The sequence below is a fragment of the Protopterus annectens genome, chromosome 11.part0 (assembly GCF_019279795.1).
Source record: "Protopterus annectens isolate FY-2018-M chromosome 11.part0, PAN1.0, whole genome shotgun sequence".
NCBI lineage: Eukaryota > Metazoa > Chordata > Ceratodontiformes > Protopteridae > Protopterus > Protopterus annectens.
In genome coordinates this window covers 1,426,776,260-1,426,796,437 of record NC_056745.1, presented here as the reverse complement: position 1 = coordinate 1,426,796,437, position 20,178 = coordinate 1,426,776,260, and the positions used below count along the sequence as shown (strand labels likewise).

General features: G+C 37.2%; 1 protein-coding gene across 2 annotated transcripts in view; it reads right to left on the bottom strand.

Annotated features, from left to right (window-relative positions):
* CFTR (CF transmembrane conductance regulator) overlaps nt 1-20,178 on the bottom strand; it is a 1,712,697-nt gene that overhangs the window by 718,397 nt on the left and 974,122 nt on the right. For both annotated transcript variants that reach the window (XM_044088720.1, XM_044088721.1), the window contains 2 exons: nt 19,295-19,387; nt 7,527-7,709 (listed from right to left, as the gene is read on the bottom strand). In XM_044088720.1, the coding sequence (XP_043944655.1) occupies nt 7,527-7,709; nt 19,295-19,387 (276 nt within the window). The remainder of the gene's footprint in view (nt 1-7,526; nt 7,710-19,294; nt 19,388-20,178) is intronic.

Genomic DNA, 20,178 nt, shown 5'->3' with positions numbered 1-20,178 from the left:
ATGCAGACAAAAGCAAATGGTCTTAAGTCTCTTTATACCATAATGCACAGAGTATCATGGACTAGTTACATATATTTTAAGCATGGATTGAGTTAGATAAGTAATATATCTTAGAAATGACTGTATTAAAACTGAAAGTACATGCTAATGAGATGGGCTTTGCAGGTTCTGATGTGTTCTGTGCAGTTCTGACAGTTTATATAAAAGTGCTGCTACCACACATTTTGTAACAGACCTATCTGATCCCAGAATGTCTGTGAAGCAACTCTGTCCCATAGTAGCCACAGATATTATAGCTTCTTGTCTCACAGGTGGACAAGTGTCTGACACCCTCATCCTAGGAAGTGGCTACCCAGTATCAAAGGGAATGCACAGTTTTTGGAGGAGACTGGGGATTCTGTCCAAACGTTGCAAAAATGCTTGGAAACAGTATCATGTAGTAGACAACTGGAAATATTGTGATTGCCAGCAGAAACACTGAATGGATAATAGTTATCTTAATGTACAATACAAGACAACAATCACAGCCACTGTATTTGGCACTCAGTATAATATTCTAATTGAGTTTACAACAGTACTCTTACACAGTGAGCCGTCTTGTATGCAGATGGTATACTTTCAACAGTCATGCCATCTAAGGCCAATATTTCTGATCATAATGCAGAAACTTGAGTAATAAATTAACTAAAATATATATTTTCTACGAGGCAGATATGAAGTATAGGATAAGTTCAGGTAGAAAAGGAACTTAACAGGTGTTTAGCCAATATCACTGCAAATATGGTATAACAGTTTTTGATTTTTTTGATGAAATGTTATTATTACAACTCTACTTTGGAAGCTGTTTTTATAGTATGAACAGTGATGCACTGTGGCAGTTTGCAGTTGCTACTTAGAAAGGGTAGTTTTTAATGGTTTTGCTGCATACGGTTCTGTATTTGAACTGTTTTTGATATTGCCAGGCTTTATATTCAGAACTGTGATTATCCATTTAAGGTGGAATAGCTACTGTCATGAAGAATGGTACTCATGTTTAACCTAAGTGTCAAAGATAGAGGTTTTAGATGTGTGTGTAGGAGTTAGTGAATATAAAATAAGTTGGAGACCACAGTATCAGCTCTGGAGGGGAAAAGTTAGAGGTTTCAGCTTGCCAGAGGAAAGTCACAGTAATCATTTTCATATCTGTGCAGAGAACAGAGACTGTGATATTTATTGCCTTAATATTTAGTACCAGAGGTTTGTCAGCTTCTAGGTTTAAAGCACAGAAGTTAATGTTAAGTTCTAAAGGACCCACCAGTGAAAGGGTTAGAACAGACACATATCTTATATGTCATAAAAATAAATAAATAAAAACAGAATACAAAGAGTACAAACCATTACTTTTCTTTTGCTGGTCAGCCTGCATTTTAGTTTATTGTAAATACAGCTGTTTTAACTGCAAAGACTCAAAGTGTCAGCTGCATTATCTTTCACACTGCTGGAAACTGTTGGAAAGAATTTCTGCTTATAATTTTCTCCTGATTTTCTGTGGACTGTGGTGCTGAGAAAAATACATGCAACAAAAAGATAGTCTTGTAGAGCATGAACTTCTTTGCAAGAGTGATCTGTGGTAAGACAGACAATACTGAGCCAAAGCCCTAAGGGAAGTTTGCTGCCCTGGTAGCACTGAGAAGATGACCAGGAAAGAACAGCTACTACAAACCATAGCTGTCATTGTTGAGGATGTATCTGCACCCCAAGCTGTGATCTCCCTTGAGTCATATATTGTGGTGTTTGAGGGAATCACTAGCTAGCCAGGAGGTTTGGCACTAGACTGAGTGGGTTCAGATAGCAGTCACACAACTTGTTGGGAATCTCCTCCATGGCTTTAATGATATGAAGGGAAATGATTACAAGGATTACAATAACTAAGCTGATGCCTACTTTATGGGCAGGGGTCTTTGCAGTGACCCAAGCACTCAAGTTTCATGGTTAGACCTTTGCTAAAAGTGAAACAGAATACTACAGCTACCTGAACTGAAATATGTTGTTACTTTATGGTTAGATCCTGAAGGGAATAACAGTAAAGAGACTATGACTGAAATGATAATAACTGATAGATTTAGACATGTTATCTACTATTACTAAAGAAGTGGGTGAGATAGGAAGACTCTCAAGAAAAAGATAGTTTTGTTAACACTTGTTGAAACAGTGATGTGTTACAAAGGTGCGAGTCAAATCTCATCACATATGATATGATCAATGGAGAAAAAAATCCTTTTTAAATAATTACAGAAGTACTGCAAAGGTGAAAGTGTACCTAACACATCATGCCCTTGGCCCACAAGAAAACTCTGAAGCTCTACATTACTTAAGATAGGTTCATAGATTCATAGGTTCATAGATTAGTACATGCTGTTCTTTTGAGTGATATAATATTTATTTATTTTATCACCATTTATTGTTGATTACCTTGAAGTCTGACTGGGTAGAAGCCCATTTTCAGGGGAGGTCCGGAGTGAATTACAAATCATTTTAAGAGCAAGAATTTTACAATCATCAAAAATAATACAAAAAAATTCTTCAGTTTAAATAAGTATACCAAATTAGACATAACATGAAAACAGTGGTTAAGAATAGATACAAGTTATGTGATGTTGATTTAATATTTAGAGGAATTTTAGCCAGTTTATAGAGAAATTAAAGTAAGTTACTATAATACAAACAGAAATTGCAATATGAAGTGAGAGAAAAGCAGGCTTATGGTATATTTAGAGAGAAGCCCAGGAGACAGAAATTGATAGGAGTAAGGAAGTGAGTGACTAATGAAGAGTAAGGAAGTGTAAGGTATGAACAGGTACTTGTTCACATTCGGGGATAAAGATTATCCTGGTGTTGAGCAAGAACAAAGCCAGCTTTTGGCTAGGAAGTCTTTCGCAATGTTTTTTTAAGGATGGCAGGGACGGTACTCACCAGATGAATACAGGTTATGAGTTCCAGGCCTTAACAACATGGTATGAGTACAGACAATGCCCAGCAGATATGATAGGTTTGTGGACACACAAGGGTGTTTGGTCATTGCATCGTAATGACAGAATGCGACCATAGTTGTGAAGAATTTTTTTAGTGCTGGACAAGCAGATGGATGCTTGATAATTTTATAAGAGGTAAGAAACTGTGTATATGTTAGTTGATGAGGTAGTTCTAAACAATTTAGGCTTTTTAGTGCTAAACAGTGGTTAGTTGTGAAAGGGGTGTTTGCTGCAAATTTAGCAACATCGTTATAGTGTCGCTCATGTTTTGATTTTTGTGATGCCTAGAGGTTAGTAAGGATGGGAGTGCCAAAAAGAAGTCTGGAGATGAAATAAGTATAGTTTTCGTGGCATTGGTGAAAAGTTTTTGGCTGTGTAAAGCATCCTTAGCTTTTACAAGTTTTTCTTATGCAATTTTGCATATGCAGTACTAATTTAAGATTATTATCCACTATCATCCCTAATAATTTGGTATGAGAAATGACTTCAATAGTTGGATTATCGAGAGAGGGCTTTAAATTTTGTGTTTTCATGAGAGGTGGATTTGGGCGGAATGTAGTAGTTTGTTTTTTTTAGGACTGAGCATGATATGTGAGTTACAAAGCTGTGCTTCAGTGGCTGTTAAGCCTTCCTGAGTAATTTTTTTGGAACATTGCCATGTTGTCAGATGAGCGAATTAGTGTGGAGTCATCTGTGTACTATATTAGGGAGGACATTGTGTGGATATGTGGAGGGTGTTGGTGAGAACATTAAAGAGAAGAAAAAACAAGGATAGAGCCTTATGGTACACCAGTGGTGACTTGGAGATATGGAGAGAGGGCAGAGTGCCATTTTACTGACTGATACCTTAGGAGAGGTAGCTTCTGAACCACAGAAGGGTGGGCTGAGAGGGTCTTAATGAGGACATTTGAAGTAGAAGTTTGTGATAAACAGTGTCAAAGGCTTTAGACAACTCTAAAAATGAGGAGACTTGTTTGATGTTATCTCTAGCTTTATTGACAGTGGGCAAAATTCAAAAGTATGCACGATCTGTATTCAGGAACATCCCTACCACATTTTTTGCACTGTCTAGTCACTCAGAAAGACTATACTAAGTGCACACAAAGTCTAGACTTTGTGGTAACCTTTTTGAATCTCACTCGATATTTAAGGCTGCAAGAAAATCAGGAGGAAAACTAAAACTAGGAGGAAGAAAGTATGAGTTATGCCTGTGTTGTCTGTTCACTCAGAACAATGTACACTTAGTGTATGCATTCATGAATCTGGTCCAGTGTGTGTATGTATATAGAAGTGCAGAGTTAGTAGTATGGGGAGAATGGAAGTTGTGTGAGAGAGAGCAGTTCATCCTGCAAGAGATAGTTTAGCAGTTGTTTTTGAATACATTTTTCAACTATTGTGGAGAGGAGAGAAATTTTTTATAGGTCTAAAGTTAGTATTGTCTGCTAAATGTCCTCCTCTGTGCACAGGGATAATGTGTGACTCCTTCCACAGACAGAAAATGTGGAATTTGTGGACTGACTTATTTACAAGGATTGAGAAAGAATATGCAATGCTATTGGCTGCAGTTTTTAGGTACTCACTTGGAAGGTCATCAGCTGAAGTAGAGCATGGTTTGAGTTTGCTTAAGAGTAGTTTTATATAGGATGCAGGCACATGTTTGAAGGTAAAAGTGGATGTGGTGATACATGGCTGTTGGTCATGGTTAGGATTAGATGTTGGGGAATCCTCAGTTACAGATGCTATACTGTCTTTGAAATAAGAGTTGAATCGTATTTCAGTTTTGAATGGTGAGTTATTGGGACAGGGGTTAGGGATGAATTTTTGGCTGGGATGCAAGATTTCTTTAATGACTGTTCAGAATTTTTAAGGTTGTGTTTACTATTATTCTGAAAGTTACTGTATTACAGTTTTTTTCTCTTCAATTACTTGGTTTTTAGTATGACTGAAAAGCATTCTGAAGGTTTCAAGATATTGTGGTGTTTTATATTTTTGCCATTCTTTCCATGATTTTTCTCTATCCTGTATTAGCATTCTGCTCTTTTTGGATAGCCAAATTACATTATTTGTTTTTAGACTTTTCCTTCTAGGAGGTGCAAGGCCATTTAGATATTCAGGAAAGCCGTATTGAATTCATTTACACTATCATCTAAAGGGAGGATTTGTAGGAGATTCCAGTCAATAGGGTAGTAATGAACATGCCTGGGTTAAACTTGGACAGTTTGCAAGTTGTTTTATAAACATGCTATTTAAGTGGATGTTTGAGATGTCTAGTTGCACAGACTGGGAGATGATCACGGAGAGTGTCTTGCATTGTACCGGTGTACTTGCTAGGCTATGATAGTAGAATCCAGTATAATAGGGACTTTGATGTCTTGTTATGTGTGGTGCTATTAATTATTTGTGTGAAACTATATAAGTTCATACTAGATGTAGGAGAGTTAGTTTATGTCCAACCAACTGACATTTGTTAGCTCGTAGACTTTTTTCTTGTGGAATTGTTATGGATAGCCAATATACGATATCTTTCAGTATAGCTGTATTGTCACCAAGAGGGATGTAAAGGGCAGTAATACATCTTTGTTTATAATTGTTTATTTTCAAGAAAGTAATATGAACCTCTGTTGAATTGAATTTTGGTATTGGTTTGTTGCAAGAGGAAATGTAGTTGTTGGGAAATAATAAAGCAATGCCACCACCCTTCCTCTTTATTCAGTCATTACAGATGATATTATAGCCGGAAGTATAATTTCAGAATAGTTTATGCTGGGTTTAAGTCAAATTCCACCCTCATGTCAAATTATAACAGACAGTAATCAGTTTACAGCCAATAAAAAGCAATTAACAAACATGAACAAAGTACGACAGGTTCTCTTTCATTTCATGAATGCTGAAACCTGGCAGCTCGGAGACTAAGTAACTGACATATGAAGGGTAATCTATTGGTCAAGAGAAAGGACAGTGGCCAACTTAGTAAGTGACCCTTAGAGTGCAAAGTTTACTCCTTTGAAGGGAAGTGATATTACAACCACTTTCCAGCACAGGGCAGGCGCATATTTGACTAGGTGAGGTTAATGCACAGCAAGGTTCTTCATGTTAAATTTGCTTACATTGTACAATGACAAAATTCTCAGTGAAAATATTCGGGAGTAGGGGCTTGTGTAAGATATCCTGCAGTATCAGGGTCAGATGTAATAACCACAGCCTCTGAAAGGAAAGAAAAGAGGAAAAACTCTACTAAACTGTCACATTACATTGAGGCAAGAAAGTTAATACTTATTATAAGAAGAGCTGGAGAAAGGAGCACAGTAAGTCAGAGCAGGAGAATACAGGGAATGTATAAGGGTAGAGAGATGATAAGAACAGTTTCTGAATGTAAGCTCAAAGCAGGTTAACAGGAGATATATTTATTAGAGAACCACAGTGATATAGTGCATATAGAGAGCTGTATAGACAAGTTCAACAATACAGAATTTGCAACCTTTCAGTCATGGCTTATCAATATCACCTGCTCTTGCTCTAAATAACCATTCCTAAATAGTAATGTATGAATCCATGAAAGCTGTATGCCTCATCATTATCAAAAAGGGAATCAGAGATGATCAGAGGAGACTATCTGCCAATTTCTATTTTAAGATAGGTGGCAGAACTATGGTTAAATATCTGAATAAACTTTACTTGTCAGTCAGCATGTTTTTTTTAACTCATTCACTCCAAAGGAGCTTAAAAAGTTTGCTCTATAACTTCCAATGGGCGGAACCAAAGCCTTTTCACAGAATCAAATTATGTCCTCACATTTCAAACAAATGTTTGTATCTCTGGAACTATAAGAATTATGCAAGAAGTATAAATGGTAAACTATCCAGCACAAACTATTTTGTAGTGGTAGTATTTAAGTTCTAAGTCTTAAACTGAATGTTTTAAGTCACAGTAAACACAGTAACTGTTACATTTGTAATATTTTGTAAATAACTTACAATATCTCAGCAGTCACTCAAGTTACACACAATGTCAGCAGCATTTTATTCATCTAGCTGAGAGCTTTCATATGCGGCTAAGGGCTTCTGTCTGCATTACTTGGTTGTTGCGATATTTAGAAAATGTGAAAATTATATCTATATAAATTAATATCATAAAAACAACAGTTAATATCTATTTAACTGCACTAGACAGAGGTCAATGATTAAGGGAGTTGAATTTGCTATTGTGTAAGCTTTAAAATAAACTATTTTAAAACCTTGTACATAGCGTGGTTTTGGAGCTATTGATTTAAATAGGAGTTAACTGCAGATGCACCTGGAGGCGTCACTCGGATGTAATGAGTAATTAATAACCTATGATCTTTGTTTTAAAAACAGTCTCAGGTCAAACCTTGCACTTAGATCCCATTGGAATGCTTAGTATAGCAGGATCACAAAGTGTCCGGCGGCCATTCATAAAAAAGTAAACATACATGTGCAGAGATATCCATTTGCATATTTAATAACACCATAAAACATACATATTCTGATGAATTACCTTGCCAGAGCCAATTGATCCTGCTACAGTTAAAAGCTGTCCTTTCTCAATTTTGAAGTCAATGTCTTGAAGAACAGGAGTGACTCGAAGGGAAAAATTGTTAAAGAATCCAGCTGCATCTCCATTGGACATTTGTCTACCGTTTTCTTCCAGGCTTACTTTTCCAAACAACTCTCCAATACTCTGCAAAAGAAATACATCACATTGTGCATTTTATACATGCCATGAACTTTAATCTGAAGTCAGCACATACAAAGCAGGGCCTACAAATACTGATATTTATGTAACACTATACATCCCTGAAAACCAGATTGCGTGCTACCAACAAAAACAGAAGTACACTGTAGTACAAATATGTACTGTGCTTAGCAGGCAGTTTCTGTAAAGGGCTGTTGTAAAACTCCGTCTTACCTGTAACAATAGATGATCAAACTTCTCACTGCCTCAGTGGCATTTTGCATTACCTGCCAAGGTAACACAGTACTGGCCAGCTTTCAAAAGCTCAAACTACCCACTCTGTCTCTTTCTGTGACAGCTGATCAGCTGAGAATACTCTGAGAGGGAACTCTTCAGCTGTCACAGGAAGTGAGTGTTCAGGCCTTTTTGCTTCCAGTGAGAAGGAGGAGGATGTCCCTGCAGCCAGCTACCCTAGTAGCATTCACAAGATGACCAGGGAAGAACAGCAACCTCAAACCCTAGCTGTTATTACTGAGAGCGTATGGGTAGTAGCAAATGATCTGTCTGAACCTCAAGCTGTAACCCCCCTGCAGCCAGTAACCCTTGCACTTGTATCCCATCTGAACACTTAGTATAATCAGGATTAAATCTAAAACCTGCAACAATACCATATCAAAACCAAATCCAACAAAAACAACCAAATCAAAGGAGTTGAAGCTCACTTCAACTATGCACAATCGGGTGGATTGAGGGTGGGTACTGCCAGTGAGGCAGTGAGGAATTAGAACATATACTGTTACAGGACCTGTACAGCTGTACTATGTTCATCATTCTGACTGCCTCAGTGGCATTTTGCATAGATTCCCAAAGCTTACACTACCTGGGATGTAGAAACATATAGATCTAGGAGCCCTTGAAGAATGGTCCTAGAATAACCTGCTCTGGACCATACCTCTAAACCATAACGAATTCCTAATATTTACTGGTTTTGAGGGTAAAATAATGGGTGCCATGAATTTCCGAGTGGCCCCTTTAATTCCTGATTTTTTTTTTTTTTATTATTTTTTGTATTGCCACTTTAAATGTATGGGTGACGTCACCACACACCAGCCTACAGAGGTGTGTGTGATGACATCAGCTACATCCTGTTGGACTATTTTGAATTATATTGGAGGGAAATGGAGAGCACTAATGGCCAATCTGCTTCTGTTGTAAGTTCGTTGAGAAAGGAACTGTGTTTTACCTGTTGAGAATTATTGCTATCTGTACTGGGATTCAGAGTTTATTTTTAAATAAATGTTATGGAACTGCTGCTAGCTTGTGTGTGCTGTAAGCAGAAGAACCGTTGAAGAGTGACATACCTCTGCTGTTTGTAAGTCCATAGGTGGAACTGCTAGTTTGCTGTCGGCATCTAGTTAGAACAGAACATGGTGTAAGTTTATTTTATTTATCTGCTTCTCTTCTTTTGCTGCCGGCATCTAGTTAGACTTTGTTACTGCTTCTAGCTTGTTTGTTGATATGCAAAGATCTGTTATGGAGCTGTACTATCTAAAGCCCATGAGGCACTTTGCTGTCAGCGTTAGAACAGAATATGGTGGTGTATTGTATTTGTAGTAGTTGGCATCATCTAGTTAAAACAGAATGTCACAGCCCTTTATTTTATTTATCTGCTTTCTTTCCACGGAGGCTATCTGCTGTGTGTGTACAGCCCAAGTTTATTTCTTTTTCACGGAGGTTATCTGTTTTATTTTATATGCTTTTCAGTTTATTTTATTGGGTTATCTGCTGCTTTTGCTTTCACAGAGGTTTTTTCAAGGAGGTTCTCTGCTGCTATCTGTGTACAACTATTTATCTGGGTCAAATCTGCTTTCTTTTTATTCTGCCGAGTTTATTTTATTGGAGGCTCTGTCTGCTGCTTTTGCTTTCACTGAGCGGAAGTTATCATGTTTCTGCTTACAGCCGAGTTTGCGGAAGTTATCTGTGGTGTTTCAGCCATGTGTGTGTGTGTGTGTGTGTGTGTGTGTGTGTGTGTGTGTGTGTGTGTATGCCCCAGTTAAGAATAACTGGTAGTTAGCATTACACAGAGCAAGAGCCTGAATTACCCATATCTGGTTTGAAATGTGGGAGGAAACTCACACAAACACAAGGAGAACATGCAGACTCTGCACAGAGAGCACCCCGGCTAAGAATCAAACTGAAGAACCTCTTGCTGTGAGGAAACAACACCACCACTTCGCCATCCATACAGCTCACACCTCTGGTCTGTTCCTCTTAAAATTTGTGGTATTCTAGCAAATTAGTGAGAACTGAATTCACTAAATCATGATAACCATTTAAGTTTCAGTCTTCCTATCTTTCGGGGAATGCGTGCTAATTTGGGAATACATCTTATTCTAGCAACTTTCCAAGATTATACAAGCAATGTTTAAAATGGTCCCTAGTTATTGGGCTTTTGTCCTCTTTAATAAATTTTAGGTTTTTCCAGATTTCTTGTGCTGCAAAGCTGAGAGATAGTTGAGTGTTGAGTGGATTTTACAAGGAGCTGAAAGCTTCAGGGGAAGAGAAGTTTAGTGCTGTTTATGCCAAGTCTGTTTGTATTGTTAATAGCACAACAGGTAGCACACTTACTTTTGATGTAGAAGGCTGTGGGTTCTACTCTCGCAGATGGATTACTGATACTGTAATGTGCTGTAATTTTAAAGGCGGTGAATGCTACAATCCTGAGAATGTCCTCCTTTGAAGGAGACACCTAGTAACTATGAACCTGTTAGCTAACTAGTGCAATGCAAGCTTAACTGGAATTAAATCAACATCAACTCCCTCCTTTTTTTCTGATTTTCTACATGGGGTCTGCTGTTGCTTGTCAGCTTTCAACATCTCTCTCGATTCAATGCAGTTAATTTTAATTTTATAAAAGACAATTGTATTTTAATTGTATACAAGTTCAAAGTATGATGCACATTCAAATGCTTAAAACACTATTCTGGTTATATTTTGTGTTTAGTATTTTGTCTGTTCAATTTGTTTGATATCCCACAATTCCACTGGGTGGGTGGGGTTACATAATTAAATATGCAAATTGTGTGCTAATCAGCGTACAGATTTGTACCTATTTTTCAGGGCCTTTCTCCAGATTTTTGATGTTTCCAGGTTGAGAGGTATGCTCCTGACCTTGAAAAGAAATCTAGTCTGTAGTCTTTTGTGAAAGTATGAATAGAGCACCAGAATGCTGCCTCTAGAATGTTTCTAAAATCCAACCCTTTCCAATATGCCATCAATGAGGATAAGGCCCAAGCTGAGTGAGCCTTAACCTTGCCTGGAAGAGATTTATTATAGTGAAGTAATAGAAAACAATAGCAAAGGGCAACCATCGTGCAACAGTTTGCTGAGAGAAAGGTTTATCTTTCTTAGCCCACATATAAGAGACAAACAGCTGTTCAGCATTCTTAAAGGGTTTTGTTCTGTCAGGGTAGTACTTGTGCATATCCAAGGTATGTAAAATCTTTTCTCTCTTGTTGTTTGGATCTGGAAAAAAACACTGGGAGGCTGATGGCTTTCTTAAAGGTAAATTCAGAAACAGCTTTAAGCATCAGTTATGGATTATTACACAACACAACCCTGTCCTCATGAAAAATCAGATAAAGTTGGCCCACCACCATCAGAGTTTGCAGCTGAGAGACTTGCCTTGTATATGTCAGAGAAATTAATAAAAGTCTTCCAAGTGGTGAACTGTAAATAAACCTGACAGGCAAGTTTCAAAAGGAGGCAAGGTCAATTCTTCAAGAACAAAGCTGTGATCCCAAAACGAACAAATTTACTTATGAAGGAGTCTCACTTGCAACACTCCTTTTATAAACTGTTCGACCACAGAAAGAAGCAAAAGAGGGGGGTCCATAGGCAGAGAAGCTATACTTTAATAAAAGCATATGACAAACCAACTCTAAGTAGCTCACACAAATTTTCAAAACCAGAGTGGTTGAAACCCTTTCAGAACCTTTGTTATTGGCTAGGCACCACCTAAAAAACATCTTCCACTTGTAAAGTAAGATTTTCTAGTTGCAGGTTTTCTTGACTCCTTAAATACCTCCTGCACATCCTCATGGAACAAGTGCATAAGCAGTATTAATACAGACTGATCATGGCTGTCAGCTGCAAGTGCCCTAAACTGAGTTGCACCACTTTGCCTGATGCTGTGTGAGCAGATCAAGTCTATGAGGAAGCTTGTGGTAACTTCCCTTGGCCAATTCCATTAAAAGGGAGAACTAACTTTGCCCGGATCAAAAGGGAGTTACCACAATGATCTTTGGCAATTCGTTCTGAATCTTTCGATGTACATTGGGAATCACTAGAAAGGGTGGAAATGCAAAAGGTACATTTCTGACCATGGGAATGACACAGTGTCTGTCATCCAAGCATGGCTGCAAGGATGTCTTGAACAGAATTTTTTCGGTTGTCTGTTTTGAAAGGAGGTAATCAGATCTACTTGAGGTGTTCTTCACATATGGGTCAATTATAACAGACCTCTACATGCAGCTTCCACTCATGATGGCCTGTCCAGGATCTGCTTATTCTGTCTACCACTGTATTTTGCTCTGATGGAATGTATGAGACCTGAAGAGTCACAGAATGCCATACAACCATCTCATAGGCCATTACTGCCAACTGGTAAAAAAGGGTATGACCTTGTACCCACTTGCTTGTTCGGGTACTACATCATGGTAGTGTTGTCTGTGACCACTAGAAGAGGACCCAGAATTCATAAGTGTTGAAGAACTTTGATGGCATGAATCACTGCCAACATCTCTTTTACATTTATATGTTTTGGCACATCCTGAGGGCCCCACAAGCTTTGCACTTGAATTCCCAAGGACAATGTCCCTCACGCAAAATCAGAAGAGATCATCTAGACAGATTGGACTGGGGTCTAAGGAGAAAAAGGGAGTCCTGGATTCAGAGACAGTTTATCTCTCGACCACTGCAGTTCCTGTTTCACCAATCCCTAGGGTTCTGCAACAGGCAACCACTGTGGCCAAACACTTTGCAAATACTCAAAGTGCAGTAGGTAGCCCAAAGGGTAATGCAGAAAACTGATAATGTAAGCCAGATGCAGCAAATCCCAAAAATGTTCTGAAATTGGAAGCAAAAGGAATATGACAGTAAGTGTCCTTCAGATCCAGAGTCACCATGAAACAATGCTCTGGAAGCAATGCTAGAACCGACTGTAAGGTGAGTATTTTGAATAAAAAGTTCAATATAGTATGTACCTAATGAATGTGCTACTATTAATGATTCCTCTAGCAGGTTTGATCTCTATATCTCCACACAGCTCATCATTCTGTTTTCTAACATAACTACTGATATGACTGTTTCCTCTGCTAGATCTGATCTCTTGTTTAGTGCCATGAAACGTGTTTACGAATGGATGTTGCTGTTTCAATGTTTTGCATAATATTATGAAACGTGTTTACGAATGGATGTTGCTGTTTCAATGTTTTGCATAATATTATGAAACGTGTTTACGAATGGATGTTGCTGTTTCAATGTTTTGCATAATATTATGAAACGTGTTTATGAATGGATGTTGCTGTTTCAATGTTTTGCATAATATTATGAAACATGTTTACGAATGGATGTTGCTATTTCAATGTTTTGCATAATATTATGAAATGTGTTTATGAATGGATGTTGCTGTTTCAATGTTTTGCATAATATTATAAAACGTGTTTACGAATGGATGTTGCTGTTTTAATGTTTGCATAATATTATGAAACGTGTCTACGAATGGATGTTGCTGTTTCAGTGTTTTGCATAATATTATGAAACGTGTCTACGAATGGATGTTGCTGTTTCAATGTTTTGCATAATATTATGAAATGTGTTTACGAATGGATGTTGCTGTTTCAATGTTTTGCATAATATTATGAAACGTTTACGAATGGATGTTGCTGTTTCAATGTTTTGCATAATATTATGAAACGTGTCTACGAATGGATGTTGCTGTTTCAGTGTTTTGCATAATATTATGAAACGTGTTTACAAATGGATGTTGCTGTTTCAATGTTTTGCATAATATTATGAAATGTGTTTACGAATGGATGTTGCTGTTTCAATGTTTTGCATAATATTATGAAATGTTTACGAATGGATGTTGCTGTTTCAATGTTTTGCATAATATTATGAAACGTGTTTACGAATGGATGTTGCTGTTTCAATGTTTTGCATAATATTATGAAACGTGTCTACGAATGGATGTTGCTGTTTCAGTGTTTTGCATAATATTATGAAACGTGTTTACGAATGGATGTTGCTGTTTCAATGTTTTGCATAATATTATGAAACGTGTTTACGAATGGATGTTGCTGTTTCAATGTTTTGCATAATATTATGAAACATGTTTACGAATGGATGTTGCTGTTTCAATGTTTTGCATAATATTATGAAACGTGTTTACGAATGGATGTTGCTGTTTCAGTGTTTTGCATAATATTATGAAACGTGTTTACGAATGGATGTTGCTGTTTCAATGTTTTGCATAATATTATGAAACATGTTTATGAATGGATGTTGCTGTTTCAATGTTTTGTATAATATTATGAAACGTGTCTACGAATGGATGTTGCTGTTTCAGTGTTTTGCATAATATTATTTTCTTGTGACTTCCTCCAGAACAGCTTTATAATCTTGCGCTGTTTACTATGTTTTAACTGAATATTCACTGATTTTTTTGCTTGTTAATACTAACTGCTGTACTATGTTACAGCTGAATATTCACTGATTTTGCTTGTTAATACTTACTGCTGTATATATGTAATAATCTGTAGCTTTTCTCCCCAGGCCTCTGGTGAAACTGGACCTGTGTCCAGTCGGACTTTCCCTGTTAACAAATGTAAAATAAATAAATAACACACACTGCAAATCTGAGGGAAATACTGAAAGTTTCCTCAGGAACAGTAAAAACAAGCATTTGTCAAAGCTAGAAGCCAAACAAATACGTCTAGAAGCAGAAATTCCCACGTGAATTACTGTACACATTGAATGAAATAAAATATTAAAATAAATATTTTTTAAATAAACAGAAAAATAGAAATGGAATAATAAATCTGATAATAAACTGATAGGAAGATGTCCCCAAAGGGCTTATTTGAGCAATAAGCCATAAAAATCAGCTCTGGATCCTGTGAAGGGTCAGAGGACTTTTTTCTTTGGATGGCAGAAAAAGACTGAAAACTCACGTTCTATGGCATCTGAAGGCTTTCCTCTCAGAATATGTTCATGCAATCAGCTGTCACATAAAGAAAGACGGAGGGGAGTCTGAGCTTTTGAAAGCTGGCCAGTACCGAGTTACCCTGGCAGATAACCGAAAATGCCATTGAGACAGTGTGAATGGTGAACATTGGGGTTGTGAGATGACATAAAATTTTACTTGAAAACAGAAAAGTATGGTTAATCCTTCTCTGAAATCATAATGGTTAGCTGTCATTTCAGTGAATAAAATAGCAAACATTACAATGTTTCCAATAATAACAACTTCTAATAAAACTAGAGACAACAAATTTAGCAATTAGCTATCCATTAAAAAGAACTCATGTCCCTCTGATATTAGGTCAAGTGCTAATTCTTCCACATTCAGAAAATCCTAGGAATCCCACCTTTCCCACATTGCGCCCTGCTCATCCTGCGCATTACTTAGTGCTCTTATCCTACTGATCATGCTTTCAGGACTAACCATGTTTACATTTAATCCTTTTCTGATGTTTACCAACACTCTGCCTTTCTTGTTTCTCATATCCCATTCTTTTTGTCTTCCCTTCTTCCACTGCTCCTACACATATACATATATATCATCTTCTGTTACCCCTATTATTTCATTTATGCATTATTTTTTTTTCTTTTCCCACTTTACCATCTTATAGTTTCTGTTTATTCAAAAACACATTTATATGTCTGTACTGTGTACTGACTTCATGGTTTAAGCTCAACCTTTACAAACCATATTGTATGCTATGGCAAATATTTACAATATTGCATACTGTACAAACCACACTGTATGTTATGCCAAATATGTTATCATATTTTGTTTTATCAGATGTCATATGCCACCTTTGAAAATGGGTTTTCAGGAAAATTAAAATAAAAAACTTTAGAGCAATATATGGTACAGGCGTTTCATACAGTAATCTTTATGCAATACTGTATTGTATTTTACACGGTACTTCAATTCTGATAGTGGCTTGAAACAAAATATGAGCTTATGACCATTTTTTTATGAAATGTATGTAGCATTTTGTGACTGAAGCTGAAACTTCCTTCTGTTGGAAATTATATATTTATACACAGGATGTGAAAATGTAGTTATTCTTCTGTTTGTTTACAAGATCTAAGACTATTCCTAGGCAAGGAAGAGAAAACATAAAAGAGCAATTAGAAAGGCTACAGCTAGGTCAGAGCAGAAAAACAAGCCTTGTAAATTGCATATGTGTCATTTTATTCTGTATGGAAACAATGTAAGACAGCATAGACCTGTGAGTTTTGTTCTTTGCATTACTGTTTCAGCCTGGAAAGTTAGACAGTTTAGCTTATGATTCATTAACTCTGTCAGTTAATAATAGCTAGAAAAACTGTACAGCTTTTGACAGATGCTTTCCTCTCTTGTAATCAATTTGTTCAAAAAATGTTTTTTTTTTTCCGTTTCAATGTGCAGTTTCATATCTCTCTCTAAGTACCTGTTAGATGTACTGCTTAACTCATCCTTTCTTAAGTAAAAACGCATTTTTATTCATTCAGTTTTAAAAAGCTTGTGGCTGGTCATCTATTAAATTATTTATTGACTGGTAACAGAGTATTTGATGCTAGGTATATAGTAATGTGCTGCTGACACCTACCTCTAATTGCACAGCCTTCTCTGCATGCAGCAAGCTATCCTTTTTGTTTATAATTATTTGTCTTATTAACAAGAGTGAAACTGTAAATGGGAGGTCCCCACCCTGGTATCTAGGGTGGTGGCAGTTTACTGCCTTGAGCCAGGGCAGAAAGCTGTAGCGTGGGGAGAGTGTTTTCAGTATTCCCTAAAAAGTCGTGTGTGTATATGTGTGTGTGCGTGTATGTATGTGTGTGTGTATGTCTGTCTGTATGCAAGAGTTTATTAGAAGTACAGTTGCTACTTGCAAAGGAGAAGTAGAAGGCACTAAAATCCAAGGCAGTGCTAAGAAAGGGGTCTTGTTACCCAGGTCAATGACTTTGCTTAATAGGGTGTTCAGTGTGTAGCCTATTCCTGGGTGTGGATGGTGTAGACCCATACCCAGAGTGCACATCTCCTACATACTCTTGTGGCTAAGCTGCACTTGTGAATTATTTAGTGATATATTTCCACATCTTTTGTATACTTTCATCTGTTTAATATAAGTGGTGTAGCTTGAGAGACTATACCCCAGTTGACCATCAGATTTAAGAGTTTTACATTAGAAGATAATTTAGTGGTGGAAGTGGAGTGGAAGCAGCACCATAGCCCCGGTGCAAGGTCTTTTTACACAAGCATTACAGTTTTTCCAGCTGGCTCAGTGACACAGAGAGATAAAGCTTGTGCTCTAATAGTCTGGATGCAGAAAGAGCCAATACAGGCTCTTTTATCTTTGGGGGAGGGGGGCAGCTTGGTCTGCTGCAATATCAAGTCCAGCAGAGGCTGGTTGTTTTAACAGGGCAGTGCAAAGGACAAAGGATTAGTGTTCACCAAGCAACACATGAATGCTGCAGCTGGGATACATGCATGCCTGGAATTATGTTTGTCCAAATGATGGCAACAGGGGAGAACTGCTTGTCCATACTACCCTGTGATAATGGGAAGGTATGTCTGTCATATGGTGTTTAATTGGGAACTATGTGGAGACAAGAAAAAAAACATATTATTGTATGTTTATTGTAATCCATGACTACATTTGACTACACCATGACCAAACACACAGCACAGTTGTTTAATTCACAAGTACTTTCAGGAAGCTATGGTATTGTCAACTATGCAGTAAGCATGCCGGTAGTAATGCACTGATGAATGCTTGTGCAGACTGAAATTATTATTTGAACAATATATAGCAACCAGTTAGATCTCGGCAGTGACAACTATACCAACGTCATGCTTCCTTTCTGACCTTCTTTGTTCTTTTCTTCCCTGAAGTGAACACATTTCCCAACAAGCCACACAGAAATATACTTGTAGAAATCTTTTAATTAATCAGCTACTTTTGGGTATATAATTCAAACCATTTTATAATACCTCATCCTCCAGTGCACCAGGAGAACTCAAAATACAGGGAAACAAATAGAAACAATGTAGCCATAGCTAGCTACATAGTGTATACCAGAATCATTCGATCCATATCTCCCACATTTTAAAGAATAACAAATTATTAACAGTGCTAAATAATGAGGCAAGCAAAGTGACAAAATATAACAAAAGGAATTATATCAGCAGGGCGAGAAATCATGCAGAATATGGTTAACATTGCTGGCACTGAAACAGTCATGAGTTATTTTAAACAGATGCTTAAATAATGAATGATTGCCACACTTAAGCACCATATACAGAAAGGTAATATCACAACTCAGGACAAAAATCAAATATCTATTTATCATATTTCTTAACCATGAAAATGAGTCAATCCAAAGGCTATTTTCAGTCATAACACATAAGGCAAATATAGAGAAAATAAAACAATGTAATGCAGTAACATTAAAACATACGCAAGAAGTTCCATAAACACAGCAGCTATAAATGTGATTTACATATCAAATATATACATGGTATATTTATATACTGATATATATATATTGGAAAGAGCTACGTAATCTGACATGTCATTAACTTACCATACTTTACACATTTAAACTGTATTAACTGAGCACACATATACAGTATTTGTATTTGCTCATAGCAGGGAACGATAGCACCTTCTTAAGGCAAGTCGTGGTTTCAGCTGCTCTCTGGTTGTCTTTTATAAATATTAATGCGCATTATGAAATCACTATTTCACCCTTAACTGAACATTCAGGTCTTTTCTGCATTGCTAATTAAATGCTAAAGTAGAATGGTTGTATTTATAACTTCAGTATGATTGATTTACTATAATAACAATTTATTTAATGGATTGGTGATAACATCCTTGTGAGACTTAATTTGCTTCCCCTCTTCTTCGGGTATAGACTGCTCAACTTTAACTACATTTCCAACACTTTTATTTGCAGTGATACCAGCTGTTTCTGCTATGATGAAATTGTGCAGATGTCATACACACTACAACGTACCCCAAAACTCCTCGGCTCTCCCTCCTAGCCATTCCCAAGGAAGTGAAGCTAAAAGAAAATACAGTAACTTCTAGTCAAGTGGCCAAAATAAAACAATGGCAATAATTCAAAAGTAGGCACAATTGGATCAGCATCACTTGGATAACAATTTTCAATGGAATGCATGGTACACCCCTGTTTGATCACATTAACAGCAGGTTCTAGGTATGTAGAAGAAAACAATGTGTAGTGGATCTGAAGCTTTAGCTATTATAATAATACTAAATACTGAAAAATTATTAGAAAAGACTTCTGACCTCGTCCCAAGAAGCTGTGACATTCACAAGCTCCAGACCTTTTGCTGAAAGATTGTATTCCGGAGTTGTATATTCTTCTTTTCGTAAAAAATCCTGTAAATGAGAGAGAGAGAGAGAGAAAGACAAGACAGCATGTTAGTAGATGAAAAAAGTACTCATATCAGTTGATCTTTGAGAGGGTGCCCCTGCAAGGGATAAGAACTTTGGGTATACCCTCCTGTAACTTATCAAATGTCTCTTCTTAAGAATCCTGAACTCCTGTACTCTCTTCTTAAGAATCCTTCGGGTATGCACTTTTCCATTTGCTCATATACTACATCTTACTCGAGCTAAGGGGCTTGCATACCTCTGGATCCTTGCTTCTTCTTACACCTGGAAAAAAACAAAAGTTGCATCCTTACCATAATGTTAGACCTGGATGACCAGGTCATTCCTCTTCATCAGACAAAACTAAGGTCAGAAGGTCTTAGGCATCTTGGCATCTAGCACTTCCAGGTTACTTGCCATCCCCTTTGCCCACAATGCTCTGCATGCATTCTTTCTCTCCAGATCTGTTAGGCCTTGCTAAGTCAGAGCAGAAGAAGCAAAATCTGCATGAGATGTGAGCGCAAGCAGCAGCATCCAGAACTGGTAGTTGCTAGCTCCCACCAGAAAACATAGATACCTCCTGGATTCCTCTGCAAATCTGATGTGAAGGTAGATGTGCTGAAGATCCAAACAGCAAATCCATTCCCTTTCAAATGGACAGGAAAGGATGGACTCCATTGTGATCATACAAAAAGACTCTTTGGGGATAAACTGGTTTAAGTTGCTCAAACAGAGTATGGGACTATGCTCCTTTATCTTCTTTGGAACTTAAAAAGCCTGGAGTAGAAACTAGATCC